Below are 17873 nucleotides of genomic sequence, written 5' to 3' on the forward strand. Positions count from 1 at the left end.
GACATGGGATTTTCACCAGAAGACTTCTTATAATGTCTAGTTGGTCCTAATTGAGATGGTTTTGAACTGATGGCCAAGAAGGCCTGCAGACTGGCCATATTGGAAATCTTTTTATTGATACTCCTCCTCAATGGAAGGTTGGTAATATTAAGCATGGTGTTTTTACTGAAAGACCTCTTCTGATGTCTAGCTGGTCCTGAATGAAAATGTGGTGGATCGGACATCCAATATTGCCACCACAATTGCCATGTTGAAAGTCTTGTTGTTCTCTGCCACAGTAGCCATATCGAATATCATTTTATCACTGCTTCTCCTGAATGGATGGCCGTATCATGTGTGGTTTTCACTAAAGACTTCTTACAATGTCTAATCTGTTCTAAATGAAACTGTGCCATTCAGATGTTGAATATGCCTGCCACATTGGCCATCTTGAAAATTTTATCACTATTTCTTTTGAATGAATGATCATAAGGGTATTCACTGAAAGACGTCTTACAATGTGCAGTTAGTCATAAATGAAACTGGTACTGATCGGCTTCTAATACGAAATTCCTGTTATTAGCACATCTCCTAGATAAATAGATGTCAAAATTTGGGGAAATTTCTACCAAGTACCCATCAGTCCTAACGATCAGTTACCCGAGTACCCGATCAAACGGAAATTGTATTAAATGTGAACCTGCTCTGCTTTGTTCTAGGTTTAAACATACTAACCCACAAAAGAGGTATACATATAATTATTACTAATATAGGTGGCATAAAATAGTAATCTGAGCATAAAAAGAACAAGCTATATATATTGCATGCCCTAATTACAGACAACTGTATGATATCGTACATTTATTGTTGCTACTTACCTGGATCTGCAGTTAACATTTTGTCACAGGTTGGCTAAATCAATGTGGATTAGTAGTTAGTACAAGAGTATAGACACAGAAGAAATTGATAATTTATTTATGCATAACACTCACTTTAACTAGTCTTCATGTCTACTGTAACTATCGATAGTCATTAAGTCCACAAATGATAACTTATATTATCCTTGAACTGCCATTATTTTTTTGTCCCTTAATGATCGTCAACATTTTTCTAAGTTTAACAACAACAAAAAAAATTCAGTCATAAAACGTCCATCAGTCACATCGATAAAACCTGTTTAATACTGAATGGTAACCAACTTGGCATGCATCTTGAAAACCTTGTAATTGCTGCTCCTCTAACATTGAAAGTCAGCATGTGATTTTCCACCAGAAGTCTTCTTATTTGTTTGTCATAAATAAAAATGGTGCTGACCATTCTGGTGGCTTAAGTGGTTAGAGCATCTGCCTTGGATGCAGGAGGTCACTGGTTCAAACCCCGTCCAGGTCATACCAAAGACTTTTGAAAATGGTACCAGCAGCTACCTCTCTTGGTGCTCAGCATGAAAAGGTTAGTGTAAGGACTGGTCAGCCTGGTGTCAGGATAATGTGACTGGGTGGGTCATCATGCTACATCACTATAAACTGCCACAATGCAGACGTCATAGCGATATGACTTAATTTTTTTTAAAGCTACCTGGAAAGTCCAAATTACAAACACACACACACACACATGCAAAAATGTTGCTAAGTTGATATCAAGTATGTCCACCACAGCAGCTGATTGAAAATCTTGTTATTGAAGAATATCAAAGATTGTTTCAACACAGCAGTTAAAAAGTGAGAAATGATCATGTCTTGAATTTCTGGGAATTTGTCTCAGCCAGTTGGGTGTCAGCCTATTCAAAAGACTTTTATTTGAAATATACAATTAGTTTGAACAATGAAGAAAATTAACCAGTATATGAAATTTGTAGCTGTACTGGGTATGCAATGCTTCTCATCCATCATGTGTTGTCCATCAGTTGATGGTATCCAACCAAGATTATTGCCTCTATTCCATAAACCACTGGGAGGACCACAGTGAATCTTTACATGCACATTTCATGGCAAGGATTAGTTATAAACAAAAATGGTGCCACTCAGAAATCCAGTACAGCAACCATGGTGGATAACTGGAAGATATTGTTATGGCTATTAACATTGTGTTTTCACTGAAAGATTTCTTCTGATTACTATAGTTGGTCCTAAATGAACAGTGTGATGGTCTGCCATCATTGAAATCTTATTGCTGCTTTTTCAGACGAATTGAAGTGAGGTTTTTGCTTAAAGACTTCTTTTGATACTGTATTGATTCTAACTGAAAATGGTCCTGGCCTGACATCCACTGTGGATGCCACATCACTCACCTTTAATATCTTGGTGTTTTCTTTTCCTTCCAAATGGGTGTTTGGATTGACATGGAGTTTTTCACTAAAAGACTTCTTATCTTGTATTGATGGTCATGGATAAATATGCACCCCTTGGACGTACAGTATTACCTCTATGGCTGTCATCTTGAAAATATCATTATCTCGACTTCGGAATGGATAATTCTGTCTTTGCTTTTCTTGCATCCAATATTGCTGCCATGGTATCCACATTGAAAATTTTGTTATTGCTACTCCAACACCAAAATGCAGTGACAGTCTTTAAATAGGGTTACCACTATTCCTCCGGAACAGATGGTTATACCACCATGGTCTAAAACACTACATATGAAACTTGACTGGTCTTACATCAATTGTGGTGATTTGAGAACTAATATTGTCACGACAATGACCACCTGAAAACTTTTGTTATTGTTAGTCCTCAACAGATTTTCACATACTGACCGATGTCCAGTTGATCCTAATTAAAATGATTCCAGGACAAATGGTACTGAGGTATGGAAAAATGGGAACCAGTCTAGAAACAGGTGAAGATAAAATAGAATATATATTGGATTGGTTGATAATGAAGTTAGAGTTTAGTAATTTAGCTTATCTTAGTTGTAACAGAAGAAAAAAAATACATTGTTTTATTGATGGAATTTCAGTCCATTTCCGGTCTTGAATTTGGAACACTCATTTCTGAAATTAGCACCAAACCATTTGGTGCAGAATTGAAAGCACGTCTTTTAAACACATGTAGGCACAGATGATGCTCCATCTTGTATCCATTTCTCTACACAGAAGCTGGTCATCCTAGATGCATCTATACTGATAAATATTGTTTTGATCACTCAGAACTTTGAAGTTATGGAATTTTTAAAATGATGTTTGCATAGGGGTAATATGGGAACTGAATTAGTCCTCCAGTCCAGCATCCAACATGGCTACCATAATATTTGTCTTGAGAATCTTGTTATAGTTACTTAACAGATGATCATATAGACATGGGATCTTCACAACAAGCTTTCTCATAACTTGTTGGTGCTGACCAATAATGGCCATCTTGAAAATCTTGTAACCACTATATTTCTCTTGAAGAGATGGACATATCAGGGTTGGGTTTTGAGTAAAACACTGATCTCATAACAGCTAATTCTCTTTAATAAATTGCCGTTCTGATATTGTAAAAATTTTATGTTGATCTAATTTCCAAAAGGGGGGCCCCAAGTGGCCGAGTGGTCTAAAGCACTCTCCGTTACGGATCACTGCCATCTCACCTCTGTCTGCGTGGGTTCGAGTCTCGGATATGGCCAGTGTGGGTATGTGAGAAAGCTTGCCAGTAGCTTCTCATGGATTGGTGGTTCTTTCTGGGGTTTTCTGGGTTCTTCCTCCACCATTAATACTGGCCACCATGTATAGCCTATCGTGTGCTGAAAAATGGCGTTAAATCCTACAACAACAACAACAACAAATTTCCAAAAGGGGTGCCTTGATGGCCATCCTGAAAATCTGTACATTACTGCATCTTCTGTGCAAAGGGTTGTATTGACATGTGGTTTTTGCTTAAACACCATGCTAGTCTGAATGATAGTTCTCATCTTACCTCCAGCATGACATGGTGACTATCTCAGGCGATCTTGCTATTTCTACTCCTCTTGCATGAATTGTGGAATGAGTGTAGTGTGTTCACTAACACACTTCTTGCATAATTGAATGAAAATTGTAATGATCTGATATGACCACCAGCACTTTTGTTTTTGTTTTCTTATTTTGGAAGGAGTTTTGAAAACTGGTTATAACTGACCTTGATCATTTTTGAAGTTCAATGAGCTTATAATAACATTTGTGCATATTCACAAGAATTTTGACCAGACTTTTGTATTTAGTTGCATTCAACAAAACCAGTTGAAGCTCAGTACTTTCACCGTGCTTACATCCAAGCTAATCCTGACTTGTGATTTATAGCTTATGGTCCCAATAGCACCACAAATACCTTGAATAACACCTATTCATTAACTTTTCCGTGTGCTTTTCCCATCAGATAGTTCTAGATTTTAATCAAGTTTAGCTTGTGGGTATACTTAAACATTGTTTGAAATGATCAAGTTCAGTGACCTTACGTCTTTGATATCAGGCTTAAAGTCAGAGCTCATGATAAATAATTCTTACTGTATTTGCATGTGTCTTGTACATGTTGGCTCAAACATGTAAGAGAATACGTTTATTACTACATGTGACATGTTGGAGAGTTCTAAGACTTTCCGACATGGTTTCACTACTAAATATAATAAAAGAACAGAAGACATGAAGTTATTATGGATTCCTTCAAATTCCTTTTTACCATTGGAGCATCATTTTCTCTTAAGAACTCTTATTTTTACCTGAATTTACCTACAAGCCCAAGCACAGGGACCTTGTATCCCATATAACCTATGACCCAGAGTACAGGAGCATTTTACCCTTGAAGACTGCTCAGACCCAGGATACAGGGACCTAGTTTTTATCAGGTGCTGAGTTTTTGTCAGTCAGCTTCACAATAGACTATTTTAAGTGTGGTGAACTTAGGACTCATTTCTTGTCAGCCAGAAATCTAAGTGGGTGTAACTGTACAGTAGTATTAAAAAAATGCTGAAATAACATGGTAGGGCAAATAACAGCATGCATTCCCTTGTGCACCCTCTATTGTGTGTTGCAGGCTAGAGATGTAATCCAATCCTGTGTGTTTGGTTCATGTTTCTAACAACAGTAGATTGTGTGGGGGAGGATGACCTTGAGTAAGGCACTTTATAAGTCAGAATGGTCCTATACCGTATATGTTCCATGACATGTCTCACTTATATCACTTAGACTGTGTACCTAAATAGTTTATTCTTGCATTTGTTGTCCTGCGCCATCAAGTGTTATTGCAGGCTAGCAAGTTCATGTGTGAGTAATGCTGCATGACTCCTCAATAAAGACTTCAGACATTGGGATCTGAATGGAGGTCTCTTTTGGAAAAATAAACTAAACATGGCTTATATGATCACTTATATTCATTACTTGTAAAGGCCTTTTAAGTGACTAGTCGCTTTACTTGTAGGTCACTTATAAATGACAGATAGGTGAAGGATTATTTTATATGCAAATTAGGCATTTCACTTATAAATGAAGTATACTTCACTTATGAGTTAAATGTGAGTCATTCAGTTTCTATGCTAATAGTCTTAAAGGTCACTAACGTGTTAGGTAAGTGAATTAGAAATTTAACTTGCATGTAAAATGTACTTCACTTATAAGTGAAATATATCATTCACTTATTATACTTATACATGAAATAAAGAGCAAATTCCCACTAAATTAACTTTAAATTAGCAGATCCCTTACTGGCTTCACCCACCCACCCACACGGGGACATTATGTTCTTATATAAATACAAGTCATCAGTTTCAGAGAATGTATACATGTAAATGGCTACCTGTAAGTTCTAGCCTTATAAAAAAAATCGAATAATTTCCATTTAATTGAGATTCTGTGAGGTGATTCCAGCATATTAATCCACTGCGTTGAATCATCACATTGAAACAGTATGATTATTGTCAAATTCTTCACGGAAGTAAGACAACAAACAGAATTTATTCCACAGGCAATGAATACAAATTTTTCTTTCAAACATTTGTCTGTGCAGAATCTGTCAACATCAAGTGGGCATTTTAAACTGAATTTAAAAGCAGATTTCAACTCATGGTCGGTAGTGTAGTTTTCTTTCAGGATCTAATGACCAGTCTGCTTAAGCTGTTAATGTAGACTGCCCATAGTAAATATAAGCTGTCCAGTGTAAATGTAGTATGTCCACTGTAAATGTAGTCTGTCCACTGTAAATGTAGGCTGTCCAGTGTAAATGTAGACAGAAAGAAAACAAAACCACCATAGGGAACAATTCATTGTAAGGTGCAGCCCACCATGGTTTAACTCATTCGGCCCCAGAAATTATTTTCATTTGGGCCTGAAATGGAGGTAGGAAATGCATTTTGGAGGTTAATTCTGAATACATCTGCATCCTTGAGTTTTTTGGTTAGACTGATAGGCATTTTTATTGGCTGTTTGGCATGTGCAGAAGGGTAAATGTATATTTGTTTTTGGATTTTTTTTTTGTTGCATATTGGACCCATCAATTTCCTCTTCTGCCCACTTCTTACTCTGAATCCCCAACTTATCCTACTTTTTGCAAACCTGTCTGCCTTAGATCACAGGCCAAAAAGCTTAAAATCCATATACAAAATCCGCTTCCGACAACAGGTGAATTTTTGTGTGTGAAATACATCAGATCTAAAACAGTATGTTTTGCCCTCTGCATTTTGTAATGCGACTAGAAATCAGATTATTTGTTGTCTGATTGTAGAGCTACATCTATCTGTCTGCTTCTTTGTAATACTACCCACTTTGGTGTATCTGAAATGGTCTTGATGCTACAGAGCTCGCAAGTAGGGTACAGCGTCATCACGCCTGCAGGGGGGATTGGGGCCGAAGAGTTAAATTCTGAAAACAGATGTGCTGCCAAATCTGAATTATGACAGCTTTTAATCTGGAACTCTTCTAGGCTGCGAATTCTTGCCTTTGAAACATCTTTCGATGTCAGATAATTGTTCAATGTCCAAAAATAAATTATTCTCTTTGATTTCATGAAAATGTACTAAGCTGAATGTTTGATCCCAGATAATGTTGTTTTAAATGAAATTATAAAAAATATTTTATTGTTGGATGCTGAAAAAGTCTTTCATTACAATATGTGTCTGCAATATGTGGTTGTAATTGCCCACTCATGTCCCCATTCTGCCACTCATGTCCCCATTCTGCAATTTACACACACATACTTGAAATTGTATTTTGCAGTAAAATCTTGGACTTTTGAGACTACTTTGGAGTAGTTCTTGGACTGGAGACTGTATTTTGCTGTAAACATTGGACTTGAGACTGCATTTTGCAGTAAATCTTGTAGACAGTTTTTTTTGCTGTACATTTTGGACTTCAGAATATTTTGCAGTACATCTTGGACCTAACACTGTATTTGCATTAAGTCCTTGACTTGAGACTGTATTATGAAATAAGTCTTGGACTTGAGACTGTATTTTTCAAGAAGTCATTGACTTTAGACTGTATTGTGCAAGAAGTTTTGGACATGAAATTATATTTACCAAGAAGTCTTGGTCTTTGGACTATTTTGCAAGAAGTCTTGGACTTGAGACTATTTTGCAGCTACAGTATGACCCCATTATACCACGGTAGTTGGGGACCATAAAACCCAACCATGTTATAAACTGAACTATGTTAAAAGCACCCAGGTTAGTTAGCTGAAGAAAATGATCCATGTACCCAAAATAATTGCAGGGAGGATAGGTAATAAATGCGGGTAGTAAAACACATGCTTCATCGGCACAATTACCATCTTAAATCAATGCATATTAAATGAGAAAAAACACCTGTAGTGAAAACAGAGAAGGTATATATAATAATTTACTTTATTTAGAGAACCACAAATTGGTACATATACATGAATAATGTTTATATATACATGTCTAATGTATAGCATGAATAGAATATCAACACCATGTACTCACCCATGAATCTCATCATATACACTGAATCCACAATAAAAGTGATTCCATCGAAGATATGCACACACAGACTTAAAATATCCATTAATTTTGTCACAGACCATATTGGTCTGTATTCAGTGGCAAACATAGCACAATCACGTAATAAATGATGAGGCACATTTACTTTTCAGTATGTCCCAGGTTGGTAAAATTAAGTTTTCATTTTAAGCTGCCATTGGTAGCGTTTGCAAACATAAATGTTTTCCCTGCAAAAAGGAAACTTTCACGGCACAGTTAACGTGTTCCAGTCACATTGTGAAATAAAAAATCCATCAGATTCCTATACTTTTAAGTTTGGTACTGACTTTCTTTGAATAAAAGTTCTTTGTTTTTATTGAAGATTGTAGTAGGCTTTCTTTGATAAAGGGTGCATGCACTATTGAAGTCAACTTTTTACACATTATTTTTCTTACTTTTAAGAAGATAAACTGCTTTTTCGTGTGCAAGAAATATACAGGAGTCACACCACAATTGTCTTGTATTATTCTTTTGCGATCTCTTCCCCAAAATGATAATAAAAATTTACAGCATTTTTTCCCTACTTTTAAGAAAGATTTTTTTTTTCAACTATGAGAAAAATACATGTATGCGAAAAATTTTGGGAGCCACACCAGGACCGTGTTATATCGTGTTATATCCAAATTCTTGTTATAACAGAGCGTGCTATAGCAGTTTCACACTGTAGTTGTGGACATGAGACTATATTTTGCAAGAAACTGTAGAAAATAAAAGACTTATAAGTGAAATATAGGTTAAGTATGGATTAACATAGTTTTGACCTATATTGTACTTGTATAAACTAGTATTTTACTTACTTTATATATGCAAATTATTAGTAATTTAAAAGTGACCTACATGTCCCATACTGAATTATTTCCATTATGGGTGGTGACTGTTTTTAAATTTGCTGTGCCTGAGGGCAGGTCTAGGGAGTATTGTGATGTTTTGTATCAGTTTGAAGTAACCCCAAAGTATGTTTATAACATGGTTCAGAAGAGGTATCTGACTTTAATGGTTCTTTAAACACAACATTAACTATTTCATTCCAAGTAAATTTGATCAGAATACTTTTCGGAAAGGAAATATTGAAGCACCCATTACCAAGACTATAGTAGGCAGGTAGTTGAACTTATGACCCTTGCAGTATGACCCTTACTGCTCAACAAACTCCGGGCTTCCTAGTTTTGAATGAGACCAATGGATTATGTTATAGCGGCATACTCATTTTGACCCCTTAGTCAGGATATAGAATATGTTAAGATCTCTAACCTTTATGTTGCTCCTATATTTAACAGGCTTCAGTGATGCTACATTGATACCATGGTACGTGCCTAACTCCATCCACCCATTTACTGCAAGGAATTTAGCCCTTGGTCACAATGTGGAAGGCATTGAGGTCCCTAATTATAAACATGTAGACATTTAGTTATGATTTACTGCATATAAAAAGACAAATCCAGATATGGAACTAAAATTAGCTTCTAGGTCAACATGTATTTTTCTGCTGCTGGAACTTGATGTATGTATTTTTGGGTTGTGTTGGAAAAAGAGGGGAGTGCATATATATGTACATTATAAACAATGTGACATGAAATAATGTAGCAATCAAATTTAAATGTTAATGAATCCTGCCTTTTATGTTTCAATTCTTAATTGGCCAGTTATGTTTTATGATTTAAAATATTGGATGTCATTTGTATCACTGCTTACATTAAACGAATTTCACAGTTGATAACAAAAGGCAAAAGACCGAGTTACTATCTATTTCAGATTGAAAACACGATGAGTGTCAATGACCCATGTGTACCTATTGATGACAATGGTAGGCTGTTATAGTTGAACGACTTGTGTAGTTCTCTTAATAGAAATTGGTTGTCGTAGTTTGGGAGAAAGCATTTAAAAATCACACTAGAAATGAAAAAAACAAGACAAGGATAAACTCACTGTAATAGCTCATAGTCATGCTCTCGATCCCATCCCCCGAGGCCAACACGTCAAGCAAGTGTGACATGCATCATCAAAATAAATGTGCAAGAATTAAATTACCTGTAATGACCTTTCGGGAATGATAATTGAATTAGATAATCACCTTAATTTATTCCTTAATGTAATTTTCATCAAACATTTGACTTGAAAAGATGGGAGTACCATTTAGAAAATAATGATGGCCAAAAAATGAGATTTTCTATCAGTCTTTAAGGTAGAAAATACATAAACTAGTAAGAAGTAAAGAAAAGGAAAAAAATAGTTTCAGAGGAAAAATAATTACGTGAAGAAAGCAAGAGAAATAGAGAGAGATTTGCACATGTAGATACATCTTCTGATCGAATGATGTAAACTTATCATGTACATATTGATAATTATGATGCCTCATTGCTAGACATCACTATAAACTGTCACACTGCAGACATCATAGCGATATGACTGAAAAATTGTTAAAGCTACATTAAAAATCCAAATCACACACACACACAACTGAAAATAGGTGGAAAGTTGCAAAATTATATTGATATATATACAGTAGAACCTGTCTTGAAAGACCACCCTTTCTGCCAAAATATTATGGTCTCTCAAGGCAGGTGGTCTTTCATAACAGGTCACAATGCTACATAATCAATAAATTTGTACATTGGAATATGGTCTCTCAAGACAGGTGGTCTCACATAGCAGTGGTCTTTCAAGACAGGTTTCACTGCATTACAAATTTTCATGTATTTATAGAGGTCAGGGTTATCTCTGTTTGCAGGATTCAGAGACCTGACAACAATCAGTATATAAGCATTAAATGAATGACAGGTGTTGATTATTGCATTGTATAAAGAAAGATCTAGTCCCATCAGTAGGTGTGGATGGTAAAGATATGGTACATGGGAAAATCCACTTACCAACAACCCACTCAGTTTACAATAAAATGTAACATAAATCGGCTGTCTCAAGTTGTTAGTCTACACATCTGACCTTGGCTTGACATACCATTTAGCATTGGAGTTTATGCTGGTGGTTAACTGTGTGTGTGTGTGCATGTGCTTGTGTGTTTGCATGCATGCATGTTTGATGAAGCTCCTTCTAGTTCATGGCTTGTTTATTACAATGTCATAATTAGTAATGCTAGAAAAAAAAAGAATGGTGGATCACAAATTGCTGGTCTTTGACAGTTACTGACTTGTGGAGGGGGGGGGATCAGTAGAGACTACCTTTTTTCCTGCTAAAAGGTAACTTTTAAGTAAAAAGAGAGAATACATTCCATTTTAAGCTCAACAGTCTACCCCATCTCAAAATTAAACTCTTATAGCAAAAGTCTTGGAACTGCACCAGCATCAATTCTCTGAATGGACAGAAGGACCACCATCATTCATCTGCTTCTTGTGCAAGACCAAACTCATTTTAAAATGTTGACTGAGTTTTCATTAACATTTCAGTAAGATTAAAATAATCATATGTTTCAAGAATGAATGATTGTAAGGTATCTTGAACTTTCCTTGAAATTCTTTTAACCCAGTTGAACCTTCGAAAGACTCCTGGCTCACCTGCAAAAGCATGGTGAATTATAGGTACAGCAGCACAATCATTTTAGTGATGTCCATGGAAGCCATAAAATATACTGCCTTATTGATGAAGTACATCATGCATATACATACATATATATATATATATATATATATATATATATATATATATATATATATATATATATATATATATATATATATATATATTACCGTTGAATGAAATGGAATCCATTACCATATCTGCCTTATTGCAGGAATGATTTTATAATGAATGGTCTTATTGTGAGGGAGTAATTTGGGGAATTGCATCACACCATAATTAACAAGTGAGGCTGCATTCTGAAAAACTTTTATTGCAGCAAACTTGTCTGGGACACTGGTTGCAAATCAAATTCTGCACAGACCCAGCTAGGGTGGCCATTTCGATATGTCTGTGTTTAATTTGCTCTAGTTGCCTCACAGAAAATAATCTTTCATGCATCAATAGATTATGTTACACAGATCACAAAAATTCCAATTGACAGGAACCTATTAAATGCTTTTATTATCTGTTTCAGGAGCATCAACATTACAAGGCCAGTCACATATGAACATCTTCGGCACAAGATATCGGAAATGTACTCTTGTGAATTGAACATGTTCTTTACACAACCCAATGGAGAGGTAGGTGTTATCTAATTATAGAAGAGTTACCTCCCTTTTCTTCATGCCATTGTTAAAATTATACCATATGGTTCATTGTTGAGCACAGACCCATAATTTGTTGCCCTATGTTCCCTAAACTGTTATTCTTCTTTGCCCCAATACAAAAACCTTTTTTTGTCTGGGGAAAAAATGTAACTCCTGTATCACTTAAGTGCATGTCTGTCCATGTCAGTATAGATATGGCCCAAGTCTCAAAAGTAATTAATAACTTTGTAATAGCAGTAAGTTTCCTTTTTAAAATAACAATTTTGGCAATCAGAACATTAAACATTTATAGTAGTTTGTTAGGTTGATATGATCAAGAAAGGCTCCTTTGTTCACTTAGGTGTTGAAAGTTTTATGTGGCTTTTAAAGGGAGAAAGGAAGGTTGGAAGTATCTCTCATGAAGGGTTCCTTTGATGACCCATGTTTCCAGGTGGACTTCCCTCACTACCAAGAGTTTTTCAATCCCCAACAGAGAGTGGGATCTTCTATGAAATTTAAAGCCTGTGAAGTTGGGGCAGTTACTACTGTTGCAAATATTCCTTCCTCCCACCCTGCTCTGATGTCATGTACTCGGTGTCCAAATCAAAAGAAGATGGTATCCCAAACAATTAGCTGTGACTAAAGAATCAGTCAGAGATCATGTTCCTTTCAATTCTGGCCCTCCAGTTAGAGTAGGGAATAATGAGTCAGTCCCTGTAAAGGGAATAATCTGAGTCCCTAAAAAGGGATTAATCTGAGTCCCTAAAAAGGACAACAGTGTGTTAGTAGCAGGTAATTATTGCATCAATAAATGAGATTCAGAAAGTTAATTTAATCCATTTTTTTAAACATATATTTGTCATTGTCGATGCTTATGTCATGGACAGATGAACTTATAGTGCCTATTTGGAAAGTCGTCGCAGTATAATTATGTAATAGTAGAGATCCACTACATTGCTTGGAACATGCCCATTAACTGAGCTAAAGTATATAGTTCAGAATGTTCTTTATAAGTTGTACACAATCCATTGTCTCAGAATGGTGAAAAGGCATGATAACTTAAGTGTTTTGGTGGGAATTAAGCTTTTATGCTTCTTTTCAGTTAATGTAGATAGTTTCATTTTGGTACAATACATTATTTCAGTCATGTGATGGCATACCTGTTCCATAATGCAACGTTAATATTGTCATTGTAGTTCAGTGCTGTCTAAACTTTGTGACACCATAGGCCACTGAAAACTGTTTTTCTTGAAGCTGAGGGCCACAGCAGAAAACTGAAAAGTAACGACTATGTAGCTGCTCGAGCTCTGGCGGGCCATTTAAAATCAGCCCGCGGGTCGCGGGTTGGACAGCACTGGTGTAGTTACTATTATCAGTATTACATTTTGACACATTTATCATTATTAAAAAAGCTGGCATGAAAACAAACAAAACATTTTTTGTCACCAAAAAATACACACAAAATGCATAGTTAGGGTTTAGTAATTAGGTTAAGAATTTGAAATTATTGAAATTATATCCAGAATCGCCCAAATGGTATTGAATGTTTTGAACCAAAAATAACTGTAAGATCACTTTTACAAATTGTGGACTCCATGCTTGAATTAAATGCAGTAATAATTCAATGTTAAGTGTCTAAATACATGCACACAACACAGAAGAAGGATGGGGCTAGTTTTGGTGGGAAAACGTTTTCTGTTTTGCAGAAGTTAAATTTCACTATGATATCCATGTAAACTGTTTATGTGGTAGACATGATTTTTATTTACAGGTTAGTATTCTCCAGTTTTTGTACATGGTTTGGTTTTAAGTTCATATCTTCATATGTTTTTTTATTTGCTTCAGCTTACAATAATATTTTGTGTATCACCTGAAATTGCCAAATAACGTGCTATTATTGCTGTGGCTGCTATTACTATGTGACTTTAAACTTGTAGAACTTCATTATCCACCCAAAAGCGGACATGAAAGAGGTTTGGACTTCAAAGGTTGTAAATTCTGTTTCCAGTCTGTTGTGAACCGTTCTTAGTAGTCATCACAAAACATTCTGATTGGTCCAACAGTGCTGACTCAGTCAACTTTTGATCAATTAAGTTTCTGAAGTTTCTAGTTTGATTAGGTTCATTATGTACCAAGTTGGACTGTAAAACCAATCTTGATATAAGAAAACAAGAAAAACAATAATAGGTTATTAATAACCCAATTATATACAAAATTTCCTTTTAAAAAGGCTTGCTCCTAATAAAGAGTGGTATCGTCATTTTGTTGATCAAAAGTTAAAATGCATAATCTCTCTCTCCTTGTTACACGTAAATATAATAAGCACCATTTATTACAAAGATATGAAATCTGTATTAATTGTAAAAAAAAGCCCGTAGTTTAGTTAAACTTTCATATGTTATAGGTATGTGATGCTGCAATAAAGTGTGTGTGTGTGTGATTTAGATTTTTAATATAGATTTTACAATTTTCCAGTCATGTCACTACGATGTCTGCAGTGTGGCAGTTTAAAGTGATGTCTAGCACTGGGGCATCATGCCGCAGACATATAACATCGCACCCCACCCAGTCACATGATCCTGATACCAGGCTGACCAGTCCTAACACTAACCTCTTAATGCTGAGTGCCTAGTGAGGTAGCTGTTAGTACCATTTTTACAAGTCTTTGGTATGACTCGGCCAGGGTTTGAACCCACGACCTCCTGCATCTAGGGCAATTGCTCAAACCTCTGGCCAAAAAGTGGTTATGCTGCAATAGAATTATATTCTATGTCCTAATTCGTGGAAGATTTTTTTATTATATGATTTGCTTTATATACCATAGAAACAGAAAAGTCCAAAAATTTTGTATCGCAGACTAATGCCTTATTAGTTTTATAGCGTTTGGTTAACAAGGGTTTTGGAAATTTCTTGCAAATTGTCAAGGAATGGCTAATTTTGTAATTTGTAATATTGATGCACAAATGATCAATTACACAACGTATATTAAAATCTGGCGACGTCATCAAAATTCACCCATTAGTGTTTGTTTTGAAACATTAGTGCTAAATACAACATAAAAAACTAGACACTGTTAACAGTGTGTGTGTGTGTGTGTGTGTGTGTGTGTGTGTGTGTGTGTGTGTGTTAATTGACATTTAACATTGCTTTAACAATTTTTCAGTCATTTTGCTTCAATATCTGCAGTGTGACAGTTTATTGTGATGTCCAGCCCTTGGGCATCATGCCACAGACATTAGCATGATGTCCCACCCAGTCAGATTATCCTGACACAAGGTCAACCAGTCATAATACTAACTTCTTAATGTTGGAAGCCTAGGGAGGCAGCTGCTTGTACCATTTTTACAAGTCTTTGGTATGACTTGGATGGGTTTCAAACATGCAACCTCCTGCATCTTAGGTGGATGCTCTTACCACATAGGCTACTGGAGAGGTCCTCATTGTTAGCAAGACATCAGAATAAGAATTTTACTCCTCGGCTGATGTTTTATGATAGATTCACAAAAATGGTTATGAACTGAGTTACTTTTCTCACATGGATCAATTAAAGGATTTAAGTCGCCTATGTAACTAGTGCTTTCACTACTAGTTAAGTCTTGAAGGTCGAGATTTTCAATTAACGTGGAGCTGCAGTGAACTTAAACAACTTAAATATTTAACATTTGGGGTGCTGTCTTCAAAGGGAAGGCCACAAGTTGGTACTTATATTTTGCAGCACACTTTCCCTTCAGCTCTGTTAGCCAGATCAAGGGATGCAACTTGATAAACATTGAGGGTCATATCTTCAAGCATAGTGTTAAGTTATAGCTTACCTTGCTTTAAGGTCAAGTATACAGACAGCATGGTCCTGAATATTTTCTGCATGGTGTATCATCTGTCTTGCTTCAGCCAACTTTGAGATTTTAAACTTCTGCTCAAAAACCACTGGGCAAATTTTTACCATATTTTTACCAGATTCGGCAGAGAGCATTCTGGCACGAAGAGTTTTCAAACTGTACAGATGATGCCAATCCACCATCAAATATGGCCATCATTATTAAAAATAGTAAAACTGTTTATAAACTTGGCTAAAACTGATCAACAGGAATATTTCATCAGAACTCGTTATGACCAACTGGACACAAATTGTTTGTTTTTTGCTTCTATCTCGATTGAATTACATTTTGAACAAAAATACTCCAAACATTTCTTGCTACTCCAGTTTCAGGACTTGTATGAATTTTCAATACACAGGCTTACATGTCAGTTAACAGATGAATAGCATCAATCCCACTGGGGCCTCTTGTTCCTTTTCATTTTCACTTCCTGGTTATAAATTTAAAACCATTTGAGATAAAGGGAAGAAACTTAGTTTAAATATATTTCATCTCCCGTGCTACAATCGGTGTTCATTCTTTAAGGTCATGATGTTAAGTCAATGTTTTAGGTTTCAGTCACATGTATAATCATTTGTGGTGGATGGTGTGGGAGGTTTGTGGGGTTTAACACCAGATTGTAGCATTTCTATGCCTTCCATAGTGGCCAATGTATTTGGTGGAGGATGAAATGGGAATAACCACTCACCCATTGGAAGCTATTATCAATCTTTCTCATATACAGTGGTTGAGCCAAGACTCAAACTCACACTGGCAGAGTTGAGTTGTGAACATAGTCTGTAAAAGAAAGTGCCTTAGACAAATCGGTCAACCAGGGTCCCATCATTCAGTTGGACTGATTGTGATCTCTACTCTAGCAAAGTTAATACTGTGTAACTTAGCTACAAAAAATAGACATGACCGCTATGGTGTCTTAAGTGGTTAGAGCATCCACCTCAGATGTGGGAGGTTGTGGGTTCAAACCCCACCCAAGTCATACCAGAGACTTATAAAAATGGTACTAGCATCTGCCTCACTTGGCACTCAGCATTAAGAGGTTAGTGTTAGGACTAGTTTGTTGGTGTCACGATAATGTGACTGGGTAGGAAATGATGCTTCATATTTGCGGCATGATGCCCAAGTGCTAGACATCATATAAACTGCCATACTGCAGTCATTGTAGTGAGATGACTGAAAAATTGTTACGGCGATGTTAAAAATTCAAATCACACACACACAAAAAATAGTCGGATAGTTTGTAATAAACAAATAGTAAAAAGAAGACAAGTATACTGTGCAATTAATTTTGTTTCATATGTTAAGCGAACAAAGCTAATGTGTTGCAAGGGGATACATCTCCATAGTGTGTTGATCAGTGTCAGTGAATGACATCACAAGAAGTCAGCCGCACTCGTCTCAGTCTTTGACTCATGCTGGTCTTTGAATATTTGATATAATGATGTTCTGAATGAATTAGTGCCCTTTATAAATTTATTTTTCTTTAGACTGGTTTCTCAGTAAAATGGTTGAAATATGTAGCAGGCCAGTATTGTTTCCATTCTTTTCTAAAAATGTTCTTTCCTGCCATCTTCAACATACTAACCTTCCTAGTCCCAGTTTGAATCAATGGGTCAAAATTCTATGGCTTTATGTGCAAAATAGCAAAGACCATCCTAGAAACATCAAAAGGACTGAAGTCTGTAACTTAACAGTCAAGGAGGAAATGGGCAATGTTGCAGAGTCGTTTACGTGCAGGCAGGCATGCACTAATGATAGATCACTTTTTATTGCAAAGGGCTGGATTATTTGATCTTTCCAGCCCATGTGTGCGTGAAAGCCTGCATTCATAATTTGTTGTAGTTACTCTAGTACTATTTATTGTATATACATCAGAAGTTGGGATATGTTTTAGGGGTGGTCAGATGTGCACGGTGGTATC

At 36.0% G+C, this 17873-nt stretch overlaps 1 protein-coding gene across 2 annotated transcripts in view; it reads left to right on the forward strand.

Annotated features, from left to right (window-relative positions):
• The window catches only part of LOC149790714 (mitogen-activated protein kinase kinase kinase 3-like), a 178920-nt gene that overhangs the window by 94879 nt on the left and 66168 nt on the right, over nucleotides 1-17873 (forward strand). For both annotated transcript variants that reach the window (XM_089972763.1, XM_089972764.1), the window contains exon 5: nucleotides 11969-12074. In XM_089972763.1, the coding sequence (XP_089828889.1) occupies nucleotides 11969-12074 (106 nt within the window). The remainder of the gene's footprint in view (nucleotides 1-11968; nucleotides 12075-17873) is intronic.

Source organism: Sinohyriopsis cumingii, chromosome 10 (genome assembly GCF_028554795.1).
Source record: "Sinohyriopsis cumingii isolate HCF-2022 chromosome 10, ASM2855479v2, whole genome shotgun sequence".
Taxonomy (NCBI): Eukaryota; Metazoa; Mollusca; class Bivalvia; order Unionida; family Unionidae; genus Sinohyriopsis; species Sinohyriopsis cumingii.